The sequence below is a fragment of the Eschrichtius robustus genome, chromosome 17, assembly GCF_028021215.1.
Source record: "Eschrichtius robustus isolate mEscRob2 chromosome 17, mEscRob2.pri, whole genome shotgun sequence".
Classification (NCBI taxonomy): domain Eukaryota; kingdom Metazoa; phylum Chordata; class Mammalia; order Artiodactyla; family Eschrichtiidae; genus Eschrichtius; species Eschrichtius robustus.
The window spans coordinates 67,435,296-67,457,307 of NC_090840.1; the positions used below are offsets into that span (position 1 = coordinate 67,435,296).

Below are 22,012 nucleotides of genomic sequence, written 5' to 3' on the forward strand. Positions count from 1 at the left end.
AAAATCACATTTTCCCTCATATATCTGAGTAGATGTAGGAATCAAACTGCTCACTAGTTAGCATTAGAGATAAAACAAATCTAAACCATTATAATCTGTTGAAATGTTGGACAAGTGGATTTAGCAGGGAGGAAGGCAAGAGAGCTACTATATGGGAATGAACCTAGTACCAATATGCTTTTTAAATACCTGGAACCCAGTATTTCTGGCCAAATATTTGCCTGCATTTTCTGGCTTTCATTTGTTCTACCTTCAGGTTTTTTTTTTTTTTTTGTATCTAAAGAAAAATATGTAGTTTTCTTAATAAATTAACTTTTCTAGTACGTTAAAGAACAGAACCTATCATTTTAAATTCCATATCCCTAATATTGATTACTAAGCTCAAACCAACAAGAAATCACCACCACAGTAGGATAATTAAGATGAACTGATTTCATGCACTATAGTATAAAATATCACTCAAACCAAGGAATTTCTTACATTTCTTCTTTGCTTTAACAATTCTTTGGTTGGCAATTCAATAAAATGGGAAAATTCTCTTTGGTTTTAAACTCTCAATTTCAGTTTGACAATCATAAAATTTTAGTGCATTATTTATTTTCAGGTCAAAACGTGTTTCTTCAAATCAGCCTTGTTAAAAGCATTTGGCAAAAGTTTTCAAGAGACCAACCACCAAGTAAAATTAAAGACTACGGTGAATCTTAATTCACCTTCAGAGATTTTTTTTTTTTAAAATATGCATCAGCCATCTTGTTTTCTTTCTACTGTACATAAGCTCACCTTTGCAAGGCAGAAGCAAGCTGACATTCTCACACGGTAGAAACACTGCTCCTGTTCTAATATGTCAGTAAGGGCAAGCCGAGATGCTGGAGTGGGGAACTTTTCCAAGGCCAAGATGGACTCCTGCTGTGCCACAACATCCCTCTCATAGCGGAGCTGGTACTGCCACATAAAATCCGCTTGCTCAAATTCTACTTTCCTCAATACCGACATGTCTGGGTCTATCCTTATCCACAGCAAAGGAGAATCAGCACTGAAAGAAAATATAAGTTTCCGTTTTATTTATTGTTTCAATTTCATATATTTATAAAAACACAGCATTTATTAACCAGAGTCCCTTCTCCATGCAGTTCTACTGCGTTCGTTTTTAAAAATCACTTTGACAATTTTCTCATTATGTTTAATATGAATTTCAAGTTTCTTACAATGTCTAATCTATATGGATCTTTTTTTAATAAATTTATTTATTTATTTATTTATTTATTTTTGGCTGTGCTGGGTCTTCGGTGCTGCACGCGGGCTTTCTCTAGTTGCAGCGAGCGGGAGTTACTCTTCGTCGCAGTATGTGGGCTTCTCTCATCGCGGTGGCTTCTCTTGTTGCAGAGCGCGGGCTCTAGCGCGGGCTTCAGTAGTTGTGGCACGCAGGCCTCAGTAGTTGTGGCATGCAGGCTTCAGTACCTGTGGCTCGCGGGCTCTAGAGCACAGGCGCAGTAGTTGTGGCGCACGGGCTTAGTTGCTCCGTGGCATGTGGGATCTTCCCAGACCAGGGCTTGAACCCGTGTCCCTGCATTGGCAGGCGGATTCTTAACCACTGCGCTACCAGGGAACCCCTACATTGATCTTGTTGAAACAAAAAAATCCATCTGAAAATATTAATTTGGGGATTTTGATTAGTGATTGTATGATGTGAAAGGGGAAATCGGACCAAATTTCTTCATTTTACTTCCTAAAGTCTAATACTTGCCAATGGCTATAAATGCCACTCTTTATGAGACATCAATCTGTAACTAAAATAAACTTATTTCTTTTTTTTCTTAATTAACTAATTTATTTATTTGGCTGCGTCCGGTCTTAGTTGTGGCACGCGGGATCTTCGTTGTGGCATGCGGTATCTTTACTTGCAGCATGCAAACTCTTAGTTGCAGCGTGCGAACTCTTAGTTGTGGCACGTGGGATCTAGTTCCCTGACCAGGGATCGAACCCAGGCCCCCTGCATTGGAAGTGCAGAGTCTTGGCCACTGGACCACCAGGGAAGTCCCAGATAAACTTATTTCTTATTAATTTATTAAATTAATTTGTTTAGCTGACTTTTTTTTAAAAAAATGCTAGACTCATGATCATTTTTATCAAACAGAAAGTTCTGAAATCATAGTTCAGAGGTATAGCATAAATTTATCCTCATGTACCTCTCAAAGTAACAAGAACAGTTTTAAAAATCTAGTCTAGAGACTTCCCTGGCGGTCCAGTGGTTAAGAATCCACACTTCCACTGCACAGGGCTCGGGTTCAATCCCTGGTTGGGGAACTAAGATTCCTCATGCTGCCTGGGGCGTGGCCAAAAAAGAAAAAAAGCAACCATCATAAAAATCTAGTCTAACGCTCTTATCGAAGAACACCACCTGAAATATAAACTCAATTCAACAAATACTACTGGGTACTTACTACAGGCAAGGACTTAATATGGAAAGATTATATAAACTGTGTAATAAATAGAAGTGATATTTGGTAACCAAGTTAGTAAATAATTACAGATGTTTTATAAAAAATACACAGGCACAATATGGATGGGCGAAATAAACTCTGAGCTACATTATATTTAAAAATAAAATGCCTGTCAATCAATAAATATTGCCACAAAATTTTTACAATGAGATTTAAATTGTTTTTCGCAAACATAGCAAGTCTCAAAGTGCCCTGGGGCTTTGTCCAAAGACAAAGAAAACCAATAACATCTGAGAACTCACTGGAAATGCAAACTATCACGACCCACTAGTGAAGAGCTGGGTCAGAAACTGAATTTTAAGAAGATTCCCCAAGTGACTTACATGCACTTCAGTTTGAGAAGCACTGCTCTAGAGGCCACCAGGGAAGCAAGAAAGCTAATGCAAGGTTACTTCCTCTGAATTTCACCTGGGCCAGGCTAGATTTACTTTTCTCTTTGATTAATCATAATTTTATGTTAAAATTTGTTTTCAACATAAGGTTTTTATTGCCTTCTAAAAGTATTAAAAGCACTAACTTCAGGACATTTACGTGCTTTTAGATGTAAATATATTACAAGACAAATGAGAATGCAGAAAATGTTATATCCTTAAACTTAAGTAACTAACTTACTCCATTGCAGAAAGATCCATGTCAACTTCTTCTCCATTCATCAGTGGAATTTTTTTCTTCTTATTCCTACATTTAAGGAAAAGTAAGTCTGAAAATTGTGACATTTCCAATTCTGAAAACAGATAAAGAACAGCTGAAGTTCAAATTAAGAATTTCACAGTGTTGAAAGATATCCTAAGGAGGAAGAGATAGAAAATGGAATTTAAACACCACAAAACCTGTCTATTTTGAAACTGAAGGGAATGAAGTAAATGATATTAAAATGTCTTCCTCATCAAAGTTTAACAAAAATCAGAAATATACGATTAAGTGTTAACTTAAAACATATATATATTCCCAAGAACTGGTACCTGGAAGTTTTATACAGAAAGATAAGAGATCTACCAAATAAAGAAATCCTTTATAAAAAAACGAAAAAATAACCAGGCCTGAAATGAGACATGAATAATTCTGAACACGTTCTGTACATGCAAGGTGCTGTCCTATATGAAATAAAGCAAGTGTAAACTACAAAACATCTTAGCAGTAGTAATTAATGTGTATCATTAAGTAATATGCACAAGATTTAAGATAAGCCAAAACAAAAGCAACTGCTTCCATGCAAATTACTCCTGAATCATAAAATCTACTGGACACTACACTAAATGCATGGTCACATGAGGACAAAATAGGAAAAGAGAGCACAGTCTTCTTACGTTCCTCACACCAAAGGATACATAAATGACGTGCTATTACTACAGAGAAAGCAAAACAAAGGAAGTGTTATGAAAAGGTTGGCTATCAGGTGTTCTCGATTTCAAAGGTGGACAGGACAAAAAGAAGAATTTCACTTTGAACTAAGAAAGAATTTTCACAGAGAATGATTACAGAGATTTCAGAATCAAGTTCTCTAAACGCCTTCAAAATCAACTGACATTCTTGTCTGTCTGAGACAACCTAAATGTAGTCATATGTATAAGACTTCTGTCCCTGAAATTTTGATATTACTACACATTCCTTTCACTGTTCAGAGCACAGGCTAATAGCTGAATTAAAAAACAAAAAAAGTGGTAAAGAAAAAATATATTAAATAAAAGATGAACCATTGGACATTTTTTAAGTAAACTGGTAATGTGCCTTTGAAAGACATCAAGAATGTTCTTTCAGGGCATGGTGATACAGAGAAAAGGGAGAGTAAAGGAGACGTAATAAAGAAGATGCAGGGGCTTTTCGTGACATATGTATTCAGCTACTTTCCTTATAGTCGATGATCATTTCCCCAACATTTTCTGTAGATATTAATCAAATGAGACTAATAAGAATGAGCCTAAGCGATTTGTCTTGAATTTTTCCTGGCTCCAAAAACTCAAACTTCCATTCCACCTCCCCCTGTCCCTACAAAATAAGGATTCTCAAACCTAAATTTTAAAATTAATTATTTAATTCTAAGGATACAAATGTTGTCAAGAACAGAAAGCAAATAAAGAATGTCTGGGGACTTCCCTGGTGGCGCAGTGGTTGAGAATCCGCCTGCCAATGCAGGGGACACGGGTTTGAGCCCTGGTCCGGGAAGATCCCACATGCCGCGGAGCAACTAAGCCCGTGCGCCGCAACTACTGAGCCTGTGCTCTAGAGCCCACAAGCCACAACTACTGAGCCCGTGCGCTACAACTAATGAAGCCTGCGCACCTAGAGTCCATGCTCCGCAACAAGAGAAGCCACCGCAATGAGAAGCCCGTGCACAGCAACAAAGACCCAACACAGCCAAAAATAAGTAAATTAAAAAAAAAAAAAAAAAAAGAATGTTTGGTAATACTAACTTGAAGTAAAAGGGGGAAAAACAATACTAGGTAACATGTTCTCTACTTAAAAATTAGGTATACATTAGGGTTTTTATTTTGGCATTTTAATCTATGAGACTGCAGTTTATAGTTATGATCCAATGCCTACCTTCTGCTTTTGGAATGGCAGGGTATATCATGTTTAAGACTGTTTTCTTCAATTTGCAATGTATGATTGAAGGATCCATCTAACTCCTGTACTGTCACTTTAAGTGGTCCCTTTAAAAAGAAACATACTGTTCAAAGATAGTACTAGAATAAAAACCAATGTGTGTTCTTATGTGTACAGGTAAACATATCAAGATATAAAATAACACTATACAAGACCTCCATGTGGAGACACAGAAAGGCAGCTGGTACCAGAGGTGGGGATAATAGGGAGAATCTGTTTCCTCCAAGATCTCTATCAGCAGCCCTCTTCTCCCTTCCCTGACACTTGGTGTCTTCTCAATTTCATTCTTTGCAAACAAAATCTCATTATGAAACGTCCAACCAGCTCCCCACCCATAAACCCTTCCTTTATTTAAACTGGCGAGAAAGCAGTGCAGAAGGCCATTTTGGAAAAAAAACTTACCACATATTTCTGAGTTCCAGGAGATGTATAATCTTGTTTTATTTCCAATTCCAAGACATTTCGTTTTCTATTAAAGGCAAAACTTCCATAAAATTTTACCACTCCGCTCTGGTCTCTGAAGAATTGTAAAGGAATTTTTGCATACTAAAATAAATACGTACTAAACAAAATAAATTATTCATCAGGGTAGTAATAATTTTCAAACGCATTCCCCCCGTTCAAAGCTTAAGAGCATACTCCACTGTAAACCAGGTGGCAAAGTATTCAAAATTCTTGTGAAAAATGTTTCCCCAGATTTAAAAAGAAATTCTGAAACATTAAGAAATTAGTTTTTTTGAAAGAAGCAAAACTACTCTACTGGGTTATTAATATAGTGCTTTGAAATGAAAAAAATGTAACAATTGAGAAGTTCCAAGATACCACCAAATTGTGCCAACCTCTAACCACATCTAAAAGTCACCAGACCACTGCATCTTACAAGTAATCCTACAGGCCTGTCTGGTGGATTATTTACCTCCCTCACCATCAAGCCTATTGCTATACTCACACACTAAAAGGTACTTTAAAATATGCCAAATTTTACAGATACAGATGTGTATGTATGTGTGTCTCAATAATTAGTAGGCACCTCAGCGGAAATGATTTACAGTTCCTGGTTATTTCTACTATTATTTACCTCCTTTTATCCCGCAAAGCCCGTTTCTTCCTCCTTCCCCTTATGCACTTAACCTTCCCTCCTTTGCTGAACTGCTATTGAAAAGGATACACCCACTGCTTTATTAAAGGCTGGATGTCTTTGCCAGAGACATTCGAGATGGATTTCAAAAATCCAGATGTGGAAACCAACATCTGACTCCACATATGTGACTGGAACTTCTGAGATGAAGCAGTACTAGCCAAACTTAGCAGTTTATTGAAAACCTGCAAGAATCAAAGTATCATTTAGTTTGTATAAGATAATATACATTGCTTGCAATTCTGTACTATTCCCACTTTGCATTATAACTTTATTATAGACAATTACAGAAAACAATTTCACATCTTACTTCATTGATTGTTTTAGTTAAAGACTATTAGCAATGGAAGCGTGAAAAGATTTAAACAGCCAGACTATAAAATCATTCTTCCTCTAAATATAATTGAATTTTAATGACATCCTGGCCAGACAATGAATACTGTGTTTTTAAGAGCTATAATAATATACAACACCTATAACATATTGTGCTACGAGCTTTACATAGGAACTATACATTCTTTAAGAAGTTGAGAACACTCATTTGCATTTATCCCACTCTAAGAAGTGAACCGGCTCTTTACAGACCACATCTCATTTAATATTTCTGTTCTTTAAAGGCAAGATAAAGGACAGAAGGATTCAAGAAACTTAACTTTAAGGCAAATTTAAAAAAAGATTACTAAAAAGTTATTTTCCACTTACCTCTAAGAATATTATCAATGGAAAAAGAATAGCTGAGCATTTATAATACAACTGGCTTCTATTACCTCAACTAGTACATATCAACTATTTCCGCCCAAACTTGCTTAAAACATATGGCAGAATTTAGCGATAGCAAAAATAACCATCTTTTAGATAAATTTGCTTTCTTCTATTGAAAATATTTGTAAACGGCACTTCATCCTTAATATTCTAAATAATGCCAAACACAAAATCGTAGCATAAACAGGTTTTACTTTTAACCTCACATTTTAGTTTTATCTTCATAAAAATCCTGCATTAAGTGGGTCAAGTATTCATACCCACTCTACATCTGAGGAAACACAACAAAAAGAACAGGTTACTTGCTGGGCAAACAGCTAATTGGATGCCCTGACTCCTATTCTACAGAATAGTATTCAGATTATATACATATAGAACAGATCTTTCTTTACAATTGTTAAGTTCTTTAATACTTACTTGTAACATAAATTCCATACTGATCCTATTTTCAATCAATCTCATCACAAGGTGAGCTTTACACTGAAACATAGTGTAGTATTCCCAGGACAGCGTATGTGGATGCTTTATGGAAAAGTGTAGATGGGATGCTGGACTAAAAAAATAAACAGATTTGTTTAATATAACAAATTTGAATTAAATAAACAATAAATTTCATAGCTACATCAAGACAATAAATCAAAAACCTCATGGGAATACCGTAGCAATTTCCTTAGTATGAGAGCAACGAAGACTAGGAAACATCTAAAAATAACCTAACTAGACATAAAGGAAAATTGGAATGAACAGAAACACATGCCAGCCTCCTGGCAGGAAGACACAATAGTGTAAATATTTCAATGTTTTCCAAATTCATCCATACAATCAATGCAATTCCAATCAATATCCCCAAGTTAAAGCATACACAAAAAACATTCAAGATGGATTACATATCTTAAACAAAAACCATTATAAAAGTACTAGAAGAAAATAAAGGAAAAAAATTTCTTTTCATAATTTTGGGGTGGGAAAAATCTTCACAAGGAAAAATATAAAATCCAGAGGACATAAAGACCAGACTATGTAAAAATTAAAAATTCTGACACGAGAGATCATCAGTAAATTAAAAGATAGGTACAGTCCGTAGAAAATATTTACAACATACATGAACATTTAAGGTGTTTACACTTTTTTATTATTTCAAATAATGCTACAGTGATTATCTTTTCATACATGTGCAGGTATTTCTGTATGGCAAACATCTAGAAGAATAATTTCTATATGATAACATACTCGGAAGTTGAATTGCTGAATCTAAAAATTACCCATTTTAAAATTCTGATTGGTACTAACAAATTACCCTTCAAAATCAGTGTACCAAATTACACTCTCACAATCAATGTGTAAGAATAGTCATTACACTCCTTAAAAAGCATGGCATACTGAAATATAAAATTTTGTAATTTGATATTTGAAAAATTACTTTTATACTCTACTTATTACTTCTGGGCTTATGGACAGCAATATGAAAAAGGTTAAATAAATTCCAAGGTATAATGGAATACTATATAGCACATAAATAGAACAAAGGAAATTCACATACAGTCACATGGAATGCTTGCCAAAATACAGATACGGTTAATTTTTTAAAAAAAGAGAAGTACACAGTAACACGCATGACTAAATTATACTTTGTAACTGCCATATACACATAAATAAAGACCAGAAAAAAACAAGAGGTCTGGAAGACAATATACCAAATTTATAATCATGGTTATCTCCAAGGAGAGGAAGTGATGGGAGTGAGAAGTGGTAAGAGGGCTAAAAAAGATCCTTTACTTTTTACTCCACATGCTTCTGAACTGTCTTGTTTTGAATCTCTTCAAAGAGCATGCATTCATGTGTTGCTTTTATACATAAATTTTGAAAATCAAACATACAAAAGGAACTAAATAAATGGACAGAGCAAAGGTAAAAGCATTTAGTGTAAATAATTATTTACACACAATGGGAATGCTCTAACTATATGCTGGGAAACTGCCATACAGCAGACAGTCAAGAGAAGAAAGTGAAAGGAACTAACATTTTAATGAGTGCATACTATGTATAAAGCTTTATCTCAAGTAATCCTGGCAACCAACATGGTTAAGATGGATCATCATTGTTGTTTGACACATTAAAACACACACACTCACAAAGGTTATACAATTTTCTAGGCTCACAAAAATCAGTAACTACAAAAATCCAAGTCTGTCTAACTCCAAATTCCTATGCCTTCCCACTGACTTAATCTTGTCTCAGTGACCATGCTTCCACCAAAGAAAAGACTACTGATTATACAACTTGCAGTTTCTTAACCTTTGTTGTACTTTTAGACACTTGGGTAGTCTGGTTAATCCTACGGACCACAGAAAAAACTGCTTTTAAATGTGCACGATAAAATACACAGGTTTACAAAGGAAACCAATTATAATGAAATACAGTTATCAAAATATTTTTTAAAACTATGACATTACCAACATATGTGCTAGTTTATTAATGCATTAAATAACAAGACCTAGCAGTGGTCTACTGTAGTAACTTTAAGGTAATGAGTGCAAAGAATATTTCAAGATACTTGCTAACAATTAAAATGTGACAAGAAAACATCCATGATTTCTACTGTTGACAAAGTCAAAGCACTGTCTGTTACCTACAGTCATAATTAAAGGAAATATAAAATTTCAGTTAATGGTTGAGTAAAAAATACAGAAAAACTTTCCCATCCAATTCAATCCATATTCCCTTAGGGAATTCACGGACCCTAGAACAAATAAGAATCCCTGCTAGTACCATTATGTTGTTGTAAGTGGTTGTCTCAGTGACTTGCTAAAAAATAGAAAGGGAAAGAAAAGAAGGAAAGTGAGAAAGAGGGAAAAAAGGAAAGAGTAAATAAGTGTCTAGGTAGCTGACCATTCAGATAAACAGGTATAGGTAGGATGTGTTGATGCCGAAATCATCTACTTAGCCTTTTCTATTATTTTTAAACATTTACGAGAATAGTACGATATATTAGCATTAGGAAATTAACATGAAAAAGAAAAAAGCTTTATTATTTTTAGTCTTTTTTTAATGTTTAAATCCATTTACAGTCATCACATGCAATAGTAATGAAAGGAGTAATTAGAATACTACCAATGTCTGTGGGCTCAGTATTATTACAGACCATTATTACCACTTCTTTGGCCTGTGTGGGCCTCGATACACATACAAGTGATCCTAAAAGACTAATCCCACAAATCAAGGTTTGTAGTATCTCTGAACAATAAACATACTTATCCTTCTCTTTTCCTCCACCAAATATGGGATGTAATAAAACTCCACCAGTTTTTAGTTCATACGCCACTATTTTGTCCAGCTCCTTAAAAAGATATAAAAATAGGGGTCAGTGAAAATTATTTTACATATCAAATTTTAGAATTCAACTGTGGTTTCCAATTTGCTGGAATCAGAATGTAAATTTCTGAAAATAAATGAAATGTATTTGAAGGCTAGTTTATGTTATAAACAAAGCAGACTACACAACTGGCTGAATGATAGAGCCAAAAAGCCTTCTCTACTTTGTGACTTTAGGGCTGGCCAGTAGCCTGGCAACTTTTCCTAATGGCTCTCCTCAACCTCTCTGACCTGTTCTCCAAGTTTATTTCTTCCTTCTCTGTATTTTGCTTCTGGTGGAGGATTCAGGCAAGTAAAAACAAATAGGGATAAAGTTATGTCAGGATCTATAATTTTAAAACTTCTCTAGTTTTCTTTAATATGACACAGCTCAAAATGAAAAAATAAAAGTTTAAGTGGAAAAAAAGACAACACAACTGTGCTGGAAATTCATGACTAGTTTAAGTAACATACAAGCAGTACAGAGAAGTGGTAAAAATCATAATGAAGTGGTTAAAAGCCAGGTTTGAATCCTGGCTCTACTACTCACTAGCTGTGTAACTTTAGCCAAATAACTTAACCTCTCTGTGCCTCAGTTTCCTTATCTGTAAAATGCAAATAATAACAGAGTAGTTAGGAGGATTAAGATAGTTACTATTTATAAAATGTCTGTAACAGTGCCTGAAACACTAAGTTTTTGAAATTAAAAATGGACTCTTCAGTTCTAGATGTACGAATCTTTTATTATAGTTCTCGATATTTGAAATCTTTTGCAATTACTTTTTGGCTTACTTAAGTTTAGGTTTAGATGGTGAAGGTATATAAAATGAGAAAAGAAGGAGGATAGAGGGGGTCTATTTAATGAGGCTATTAAAGGCTGAAATTTTTCCACCTGAGAGGTGAGAAGATAAACATGATATGATTAAAATGTGTATGAACAGAATGGGCTAGGCAAAATACAACTGACTTTCTCTTTTTGGCCAAATCTTTAAATAATGGGAAAAGATGTGAAAATGACAGAGAACATAAATACACCGAAGGACTAGCCAACATATAATAAGTACTTATTATGACCTAGGCACTATGCACATTACATGTATAACGTCTCACAATCCCTGTCCATACTAGTAGTAGCGGTAGATACTACTAGTAGTAGAAGATACTACTACTACTTACTCTCCTTATACAAAAGAGGCTTGGAAAGATTAAGCAAAATCATAAATAAAGCTTGTGAATGTATGAAGCAAAATGAAAAGCAAACTGACTCCAGAATCTAGGTTCTAAGCCTAAACAAATTCAGAAAGCACAAAATTACATTAAAAATGACTACTATGAGGAGTTGGAATATATCTAACAACTAACTTCATGTTTAAGGAGCTTAAATATTCTCGTTCTTAGCAAAAAAGTCTTTGGAGGCCAACACTGACAATGGAAAGCAGATAAAATAGACCACTAGTCTTTCTCTGTAAAATGATTCTCATTTTGCTGGAAAAACTCAGGGACTTTCAAATGACAATAAGTATTTTATAGTTACTAAAAAATAAAGGACACATGACTTGAAAATCTGGAGAACACTAACATGTCTTATTGACTTCTAAGTGGATAATGGATCTAGTTGCTTTTACCTCTTTAATCCAATGGCGATATTCATTAACACCAAAAGTTTTTTTCATCCAGAGACCATAAATATAGCCTGAGATTCCCTTCAATACCCATTCATCAGACCTAAGCAAAAAGTCAAATAATAATACATCATTTTATGTATTTTTAATATAAATAAAATATAATAAATTATTTTAATAATAAAAATTCTTCAGATATTTTTGGCCAAAGGCCAAAGAGGGTAACAAAACAAGCATTAGCATGTACTTCTCTGCCTTCTTAAAGAAAATGAAAGTTATCAAACCATTTGGTTTTCCCACTTCCTCTGGCTGAATTCTACCTACCCATTCATTGTACCGTCTTCACATCTGGCATCAACTTAATTATAAGACCACTTTATACTCTTGTTTCAAGGTACCTATGTTTGTGCTTTGCTCTGGCAGTGCCGCTTCCCTTATACCCAAGTCTGCCCATACTGTCTGCCTCTAAGGAAAGACATGCACATAGCCAGGACCATACTGCTCAATTCTTTTTCTTTTTTTTTTTTTGATTGATTGATTGATTTATGGCTGCGTTGGGTCTTTGTTGCTGTGCGCGGGCTTTCTCTAGTTGCAGCGAGCGGAGGGTACTCTTCATTGCAGTGCGCGGGCTTCTCACTGTGGTGGCTTCTCTTGCTGCGGAGCACGGGCTCTAGGCACGCAGGCTTCAGCAGTTGTGACTTGCGGGCTCTAGAGCGCAGGCTCAGTAGTTGTTGCACACGGGCTTAGCTTCTCCGCGGCATGTGGGATCTCCCCGGACCAGGGCTCGAGCCCGGGTCCCCTGCATTGGCAGGCGGATCCTTAACCACTGTGCCACCAGGGAAGCCCAATACTGCTCAATTCTTAAAAGTCCACATTCTTTTATTATCAATCCCATGCATAATTATCAGTGAGATCCTAAGACCTCAAGTTTAAATACTTATTTTTTAGTTTCTTAAGTGGAAAGGCAATGACACCTTTCATTCATTTATTTATTCGTATGTTTATCCATTCATTCATTCCTTCATTAAAACATTTTGTCTATCATGTTCCAGACACTATCCTTTAATGAAACTATGTGTCTTGGGAAAATTACAAATCAAGAGGCCTTACCCTCCACCCTTTCCCCTCCAGAAAGAAAGAAAAAGACACCAAGACTTACATACTATATATTATAATCATAAGTTATAGTCTTAAGGGAATTTTGTCTATTTCTTCAAATTCACCTCAAGTTTAAAAAAGAAAATAAAAAGTGCTTTATTTCTCACATCTTTCAAGTAAATTAGTACAAATCTAGGAACTAACAGGAAAATCCCTATAGCATCATCACTATTGTAGAGGACCATTATTTTACCTTAAGTATTACCAATTGCACTGAATATTGACATCAGAATTGTAACTATAGTTCTCTGTACACTGAAGTCCTTGTATCTACAGTATTTACTTAGTTCTTTAAGAAACTGATGTTATCAAAATTCTTACCTTATTCTTATTGCAATTTACAAAATTAACTCTACTGATATACTGAGGACACGGCCAAAACTTTAGGATGAAATTTATACTGATTACTTTTCTTTAAATATATATAATAGTGTCTGTTAATTATCTGCAGTTAGGACAAAGTTCAACTTACACTGCAGGAAAAGAAAATAAAAATAAACTTTCCTGATTCTTCTTCTCAGTAGTTGTAAACTTTGAAATTACTCACCAAGACATTCTGGATATGAAACATCCAAAAAACTGCTGGGCCAAGGACTGGGCTAAACACCTTCTAGTCAAAGGCGTCTCATCTATGATCATGGCGCTGTGTAACAGGTTTGTGCTGGCATTGAAAAGAAGAGACAGCTCATTATAACCAAGAAATAAATAATTATTCAATCAAAATAAAATAATCACACTTTTAAAATAACGGAATTTAATTAACACATAAAAGAGAAAAACCAGAATACTGTCCCCAAGAGCTTTTACAATTTTAGCTGAAACTCATCATCTTGATAACTTTTGTTTAAAGCAAGGACTGTAATGTTTCCCATTGATTTCCATGAAAAATATAAATACCCTTTTAGGGGGGTAGGGGGTTGCAGCATCAATCAGAAACTGATATGTTAATCAGACACTAATCTTTTTATGAAGGGCTCTTCTAATTTCAAAAATCTTTTCCTAATAACACTATTAATTTTTTGTGCTATATTATTTACTTTCAAATGCATTGACCCATCAGATTGTCTAAACAACTCTGAAGAATGCAAGAACACTATTATTATGTCCATTTTACAGATGAGAAAATAGACCCCCCAAAAAAAATGACTGACCCTGAGACATATAACTTCTAAATTTGGCACTTTTCAAGGAATGAAAGAAGGGAGGGAGGTAAAGAGGGTAAAAGAAAAAAGAAATAAAATTTTCTCTCTCTCTTTTTTTTTTTTGCATACAAATTTCTGATGATATCAGTAAATTTTTAAATAGTGCTAGGAAAAAAACCTCACTAGATACCCATATAGTAACTTGTATCATTTTTGTTTTTAATGCATAAGCCAAAAAGAGACTAAAACACATATGTAAAAAATTAGTATCAGTTAATTCTGGATAAAGATAATATGAATCTTTTGGGTTATTTTGAAATGTTCTTCTTTATGCTTTTCTACATTTTTCAATCTTGAAAACACTGGATTTTCTACAAAGCCAACCATAACTAAAATGAAGGGAAAAGGTTCAAACTGCATCTTAAAATTGATCACAGGGGCTTCCCTGGTGGTGCAGTGGTTAAGAATCTGCCTGCCAATGCAGGGGACCCGGGTTCGAGCCCTGGTCTGGGAAGATCCCACATGTCGCGGAGCAACTAAGCCCGTGTGCCACAACTACTGAGCCTACGCTCTAGAGCCCGTGAGCCACAACTACTGAAGCCCGTGCACCTAGAGCCCGTGCTCTGCAACAAGAGAAGCCACCGCAATGAGAAGCCTGCGCACCGCAACGAAGAGTAGCCCCTGCTCACCACAACTAGAGAAAGCCCGCGCACAGCAACAAAGACCCAACGCAGCCAAAAATAAATAAATTAAATAAATAAATTTTTAAAAAAATTGATCACAAAATAAATAACCTATCTTCACATCATTAACCTAATTTAGGCCTTTTGAATTTGGATACAAACCTAAAAATGCTCATGGAAGCATAAGCAGCCACTTCAACATAAGCCTCATCGATGAATACAGTCTTAAAACAAGAATATGGGTATCGACATGTAAGAATTTCTTCATAAAATTCAAAAACTTCATGAAGATACGACGTGGTATGTTTAAGCAATGGAAGAAGTTGAGGTAAACAAAAATGAGTAACCTAAAAATAAAAAGCAGGGAAGAAGATCATTAAATAAAAGAGTTAACTGAAATCTTAAATTTCCTAAATATCTCAGTTATAAATGAAGCTGCATATAAATCCCTCCCCCCCAACCTTTTTTTTTTTAATAAATCCATGGCACTGAGAGAAAATACTGGTATGAAATTAGTGACTATTTTTACTATGTTTACAAAACATTCATTGCACTTAAGACTTAAATTTTCATGATGGATTATAAGTCTGAAATGCTTAGATCCAATGAAAATAATAATTTTGGTTCCAAATTAAAATTTCTTTTGCATATGCATACGAAACAAGAACAATCTAAATTTCCAAGGCTTATTGTAAACCTGCCTTTGATTCATAAATATCTAACCTAGTGAATACTGTACATCGTAGTACTATCTTAAATAATTAACAGTCATTATACTATCTTCAGTACATATAAAAAACAATATGAAAACTGCAGGGAAGCTTACTGGTAGTGAGGAGATAAGAAATACCAGCAACAGAAATAATAATTCTGATTTTCTCACATTACATCCCACTTTGGACACAGACACTCAAATATCACATACTGTCTCACTGTCTCTTATTATGATTCTGTGCCAAATGAACAACATCAATTATGACATATCACTCTGACTAGAATGACTCAGCAAGGTTTCATGAAGACTACATTTGAGCTAATCTTTTTGAATTGAACAAAAGTTTCATAGGTAAGGAGAGGAGGAAAAGAGGACATCCCAAACAGTCAAAGACGGGAAAAAATATGGTTTGGTCAGAAAAAAATCTAAGTAAACTATATTGAATATAACATAAATAGAAAAGTAATGAGGAAAAAGCTAGAAAGGAATATTAGGGTCAAATTCTAGAAGCTCTTGAAAGCCATGCTGAAGAAATTTGATTACTGCAGGATATGGAGGCAAGGAAAGTTTTTAATATACAATAAAAAACTATTCTTCTGACAACATTATAAAAGAACAGATTAGAGACTACCATAAGTGAACGGTGAGCATTTATTTAACATTAGTGGTCAGGGCCCAAACTGCATCATGGTAAGCACTCCTCTTGGTACACAAACAAAAAATAAAATACTATTCATCAAATAAAGAAGACTCACTTTTAGACAAAACTACATGATAGCAAATCTACTGATACTGCAATAGAAACTATTTATTTGAGACAGAGAAAGATTAAGTCACGGGCTTTAAGTATTCAGGAAAAACATTTCTTGACTGTCATTTACCTTTCTCCCATCCAATGGCTCAGAGTGGGAAAACAAAAATTCTTCCAAAATACAAAGCAGGTACTAATCAAATCTTGATTTTCAAGTTGATCATTTACCAAAGATGATAAAATTCACTGCCAATCTTATCAGTGAATATACTTTTAGGAGTCATTGTCAAGACACCAAAAGCAAATCATTCATAAAATATCTTGAGTATTTTCCATGAGTGATTTTATAAATCTTGTAAATTTCAGGAAAAGCAAATTACAAGAGCAGACTGAGGAGCTCACTGACTTTCCTGGTTGCCCTCAATTTTTGCTCATACAACTGAAAGAAGTTGAGATATACACAGTCACAATATAAGCCTTATAATTAAAACTAAACTAACTGTAATCAAAAACATAAAGGACTAAGAGTAAATAGAGATTCATTCAAATGTTACTTTAAACCTATACAGAAGCTATGAGTGTCAATAACCAATGAATCACTTTAAAACCACCAGAAAGTTGATGCTTGAGGAGGCCTAAAAGCACTATGGGGCTTATCAACTGATCCATGATTTGTGGCCAGATGTGGGATGGGAGGAAATTGGGAGGAAACTTTCATTAGTTCATTGACCAGAATTCTAACCCTGCCTGCCTCAGCCTTTTCTCTTCCCTCTATATATGCTGAAGAGAGAATAAATCTTGCTCTTTAATTTTGAAATTGTAGTATTTCAGGTTCTGGAGATGGAACTAGAACATTCATAAACTCATGTTAATTCTGTAACACAATCAGTTACAGAAATCAACCTATATTCTAACCAACCTATACTCTAAGGTATACTTGAAGCTCTTTTGGAACACTAAGCCCTCTGGTGAAAAAAATACAGAATTTTAATATGCCAGCATTTTAAAAGGAGTTCATGTCATTATATATTTCAGGTAAAGAAACCTTTTCTCTCTAGTGATAGTTCTAACAGTTGAAAGAAGAATTAAGAAAAACTTAGTACTTAATTAATATTCTTCTGATTAGGCATGAAAGAGTGGGAGGGGAAGAAGCAAGAAGCTTATGATTTACCTCATGCATATATGGATCTACAAGTATTTCAAAAGGTCCAATGGCCAAGGAGATATTCGATGCAGCTGTTGGAATGGTAAGCATGTAATGGAAGGTTTTCTTCCTCATATCATGGGTATACACTGTCTCCACCAAATCTCCACTGGAAACAGCCACCATTGCAGCATCCACGGTAAATTCTAATTTCCATGTACATAATTCAGAGTATGAATCAACACATGGGAACCAAAATCTAGAAAAAAGATCAACAGTGCAGAAAACATGTTGAAAGTGTAACCTACATTGTTTCTGCCACATATAAGTTATTTTAACATTTACAGAATATGCACAAGAAGAAATTTTAGCTATTTGCCCACTGATGTTTTTTACTGAGCAATCTGAAAGAATGTGATTAAAGATAGAGTCCTGTCTCCAAATATTATTGGCAATATTAATAAAATATATCATGTAGTACCTCCAGTTTAAACCCTGAAAAGAGGTAAGCAATTCTTAGTTTCCAATTTTTTAATTAAAAATAATTTTTACTTGTATATTCACAGTCAGTTTTTATGTAGCATTCATTTTTGGAAACTAAAAATGCTTACAAAAAAGTTTTAAAACATACAATATTCAGAATCTATTCCATAACGTCAGGAAACTGCTTTTCTGGAGTATGTGATGCATTGCATAAATTCAAACAGTGCTGGTAAAGCCAGACATAAAATTTCTACTCAGCGTTCTATTCAGATCAGGTTTTACTATGTGCCAGGGTCTGTACTTGTTACTGAAACACGGAGAAATATAAGACATCATCCCTGGCTTGGAGGAGTTAATAATCTGAGGAGACTACACATAATATTTCAATAACATGGTTAACTGTAGAGCTATGAGAATGAACTACAATTACATGCAACAATAAAGGTACATCTCACTACCAATGTTACACAAGAAAGGCAGATATAAAGAGCATAAGGCATATGCTTCCATTTAATAAAGTTCAAAGATAGGTGTTATCAATCTACAGTATTTTAGAAATCAGGATGGTGGTTGCCCTAGGGCAGGAGGCTACCAGGTGGGCAAGAGTGAATGGAAGTGGGTAGAAGGGGGTACTCTGTGATGCTGGTAATGTTAATGTTCTTTTTCGTGATGTGAGTGTGAATTACACGAGTTTGTTCACTTGTGAAAATGTATTGAGCTTTCTATTTACAATTCGTGTAATTTTCTGTATGTTTTACTTCAATACAAAAGTTTAAAAAATGAAAGAATTGAGACGACTTTAGAACATTAGACTTGAAAAGGAAAGGAGGGAAGACAGGATTGAAGAGGAACAAGATTCAGAAGAGGTTCAAGTAGTTGGGGATCAAGCTCATACTTCTCATTTTATACTAAATACATGTATTGCATATTCATAGAAAAAAATGCAATTGAAAAAATGAAATCAACTGAAATACGTAAGAATTAGTAATCTACCTTGTGGAATTCTGATACCCACAAGAGAAAACATGAGCACCTCTCTCTGCCATACTTCCCTCTACACTGGGTACCACAAAATGAAGACCTCCTTTTGGCTGATCCAAAGAAAAATTGATGTGTATCTTTAGCACCTTTAATTCTGCAACAAATAAATACATACATACATTGATATATAAAAATATAGTTAGGTAACAGTGGTCGATATAATAAGGGCAAAGACTTACACTGAACATAAAGTGGGAATCAAAGGCTGAGTTTTACATAAAAGATCACACTACTTAACCTAGTTTAGGCTTTTACCATCTCTTTGCCTACAGGAACTCAACAGTCTCCTTCCACTGGTGTTCTTACCTCCACTCAATTCGAGTCACTGCTAATTGTGTTCTCCCAAAATATTGGTCGTACCATATCCCCCTCTCAACATTCCTGACAATGCTATACTGCCTAAAGAAAAGAGTTTAAAACTACCACATGGTTAAGGCCTTCCAGATCCAATTCAAAACTTACTTTTCAAGTTTGTTCTGTTAGTACATTCTCGCACAGATTGTTAACCCTACTTGTGACTTTAAGGAGTAGGAGGAGTAGGGAGTGGGGTAGGAGGGAAGGACTACCTAAAAATTTACATTATGCAGCATTATTTACTATGTTTGATTTCTAAGTAATAAATACGTGTTGCTTCTGTAAGATTAAAAAAGATGTTCCTTTTAATTTCCCTCCAAACATTGCAACCAATATGGACTTTCTCCAACCCGTGAACATGCAATGATGACCTTCCACGCCTGCCCCCTAAACTAGGCAACCCCCCTGCAAGGTAAACCCCTCCCCCCACCACATACACACACAAACTATCCAAAAAGAGCAAAAACAGAACAAAGTCTTTTACTTCCTTATCTTGGTTAATTTTATAAAGCAAAATAAAGGTAGGCAGAAGGTTATGTATGATAATTATAATGGCTGTAACTTTATACAAGGAAATAAAGAAGATTCAGAAACAATAAGACAAAGTAAAAGTATGCAGAGTGGGTGTTAGCAGCCCTACGTTCTAGCCTTGGCTCTACTACTAATTAGTGACATTCAGCAGGTCACTTACTCTCTTTAAACCTCAGATTACTCTTCCGTAAAAGGAAAGAATTGAATCAGATGACTTCTTAGGATCCTTCCTTTTATAAAATGCTATAATTCTAAACTGAGTAAATACTGTGTGGGTTCTCAAATCTTGACAAATTGTTCCAACCATCTAATTTTTGTTTTATAACTTTCGCTTTAACAGCAACAGTGAAATGAGTTGCTTTTTGTCTTAGCCCTTGATTGCTATTTTCCTGTTAGCCAATTATCTTTAAGGAAAAAAAGAGCTTCCAACTCCTGTATATTTCAACTGATTAATTTATAATTTAGGTACCATTAATTTTCATGAAAAGATTCTAGTCACTGAATCCAACGTGATTTTACTGTATACTCAACATGTTCTTGGTATTTTACCATCAACGTGTTTCCATAACTCTGATGGAACCTTAATGCAAAGTTCTCCATTTCCTGCATCAGGATCCACAGCACTAACCGCAGCTGCGTAAGCATTGGAAAAATAATTGAGATTTCTCCTGGGGGGGGAAAAAAGAGAAAGCCAGCTTTAATAATAAGCCATATATTTCACCAGGCATTTTCTTAAATACTTGGCACCATTTGTTTGTAACCATTATATCAGCTTACATAACTCACAGGAATGCTCTTTAGCCAAGTAACTGTTGCTCTATTTCCCAAGACTAAAACTATTAAACTATAAATGCAATGGCATATATAGTCTACTTGCCAATGCTATGTGATTATTATGACTATCACACCCTTCATTAATTTTAGAATGCCAAAGCCACTACACTTTCTTAATACAAATGTAAAGAATATACATAGAATTGAAGAAATAATTATTCTTTATCAATCTGGCGAAAATTTGAATGGATTCAACAAGCTTTATAATCTAATAGAAATTAAGATGTTTAAAACAAATCAGAATGGGAATTAATTCCTCAAAATATAATACTGCTCCCCTCCACTCCCCAGTACGTGACAATGTAAGCTTAATGAAGGAGAGGAACTTTTGGATGGTTCACTGTTATATCCCCTAAATGCCAGGGGGCACTCAAAAAATATTTGTTCAATAGGTACTTGGCCTTATTTCCTACTGAATGAAAACAATACACAGAAGCCTTATGGAAATATGAAAATACTGTTCTCATCTGACTTTCTAATTTTATTCCATAAAAATAACTCATATACATATGTATATACATACACACACATATCGCATTTCCTCACTGAAATCAGTTAAAGTAATATGGAAGAAGTGGAAGAAAGAAAAAAGACAAGGAATGGCAAGAGCAAGAAAACAAGATCAGACACAATACTGTGAGCCATATTCTTGTTGTGCACCTTTATGTCTATCATCTTGCCATTAGATAACTCCACAAAGTAAAGTCAGTGATATTTCACTTGCTTAATAAATTTTTAACCTAGTTAAAAGACAAGTTTCATATACTCTACAGAGTAATTATAGGGAAAATTTTGAGAGGAAAAGCCATGAAAGAAAACATTAAACTTACACTCTCAATATGACGGAGGCCATTTCCCCCCCCCATCTCCAACTCTCTCCTAACTAGGAAGGATGTACTATTAACTATGACTTTTAACAACTACAAAACACAAGGTTCTGAAAGTAGTTAAGCAGACTTCTCAATAATTTTAACACTTTCTTTCTCTTAGATAAATAAGTAAAATAAAAGGTATTAAAAACTCCAGGACCACAATAAAAAACAAATGACTGTTTTTTCACATACCATCTTTTTTTGTTTGTTTTTAATTATCATACAGTAAAAGTAACTTTTTTCCTTTGGTATATAATTCTATAAATTTTAACATGTGTAACCATCACCACAATCCGGATATAGAACAGTTCTGCCATCCCCAAAAG

General features: G+C 34.7%; 1 protein-coding gene across 5 annotated transcripts in view; it reads right to left on the reverse strand.

Annotated features, from left to right (window-relative positions):
* TAF2 (TATA-box binding protein associated factor 2) overlaps positions 1 to 22,012 on the reverse strand; it is an 81,278-nt gene that overhangs the window by 43,641 nt on the left and 15,625 nt on the right. For 4 of the 5 annotated variants that reach the window (XM_068525698.1, XM_068525696.1, XM_068525697.1 and 1 more), the window contains 13 exons: positions 20,530 to 20,648; positions 19,048 to 19,189; positions 17,599 to 17,830; positions 15,124 to 15,308; positions 13,684 to 13,797; positions 11,982 to 12,081; positions 10,257 to 10,342; positions 7,423 to 7,558; positions 6,274 to 6,428; positions 5,508 to 5,622; positions 5,043 to 5,152; positions 3,114 to 3,179; positions 781 to 1,033 (listed from right to left, as the gene is read on the reverse strand). In XM_068525698.1, the coding sequence (XP_068381799.1) occupies positions 781 to 1,033; positions 3,114 to 3,179; positions 5,043 to 5,152; positions 5,508 to 5,622; positions 6,274 to 6,428; positions 7,423 to 7,558; positions 10,257 to 10,342; positions 11,982 to 12,081; positions 13,684 to 13,797; positions 15,124 to 15,308; positions 17,599 to 17,830; positions 19,048 to 19,189; positions 20,530 to 20,648 (1,813 nt within the window). Of the gene's footprint in view, positions 1 to 780; positions 1,034 to 3,113; positions 3,180 to 5,042; positions 5,153 to 5,507; positions 5,623 to 6,273; positions 6,429 to 7,422; positions 7,559 to 10,256; positions 10,343 to 11,981; positions 12,082 to 13,683; positions 13,798 to 15,123; positions 15,309 to 17,598; positions 17,831 to 19,047; positions 19,190 to 20,449; positions 20,649 to 22,012 lie in introns of those variants that run through there. The other variant, XM_068525700.1, reaches the window with a different exon arrangement.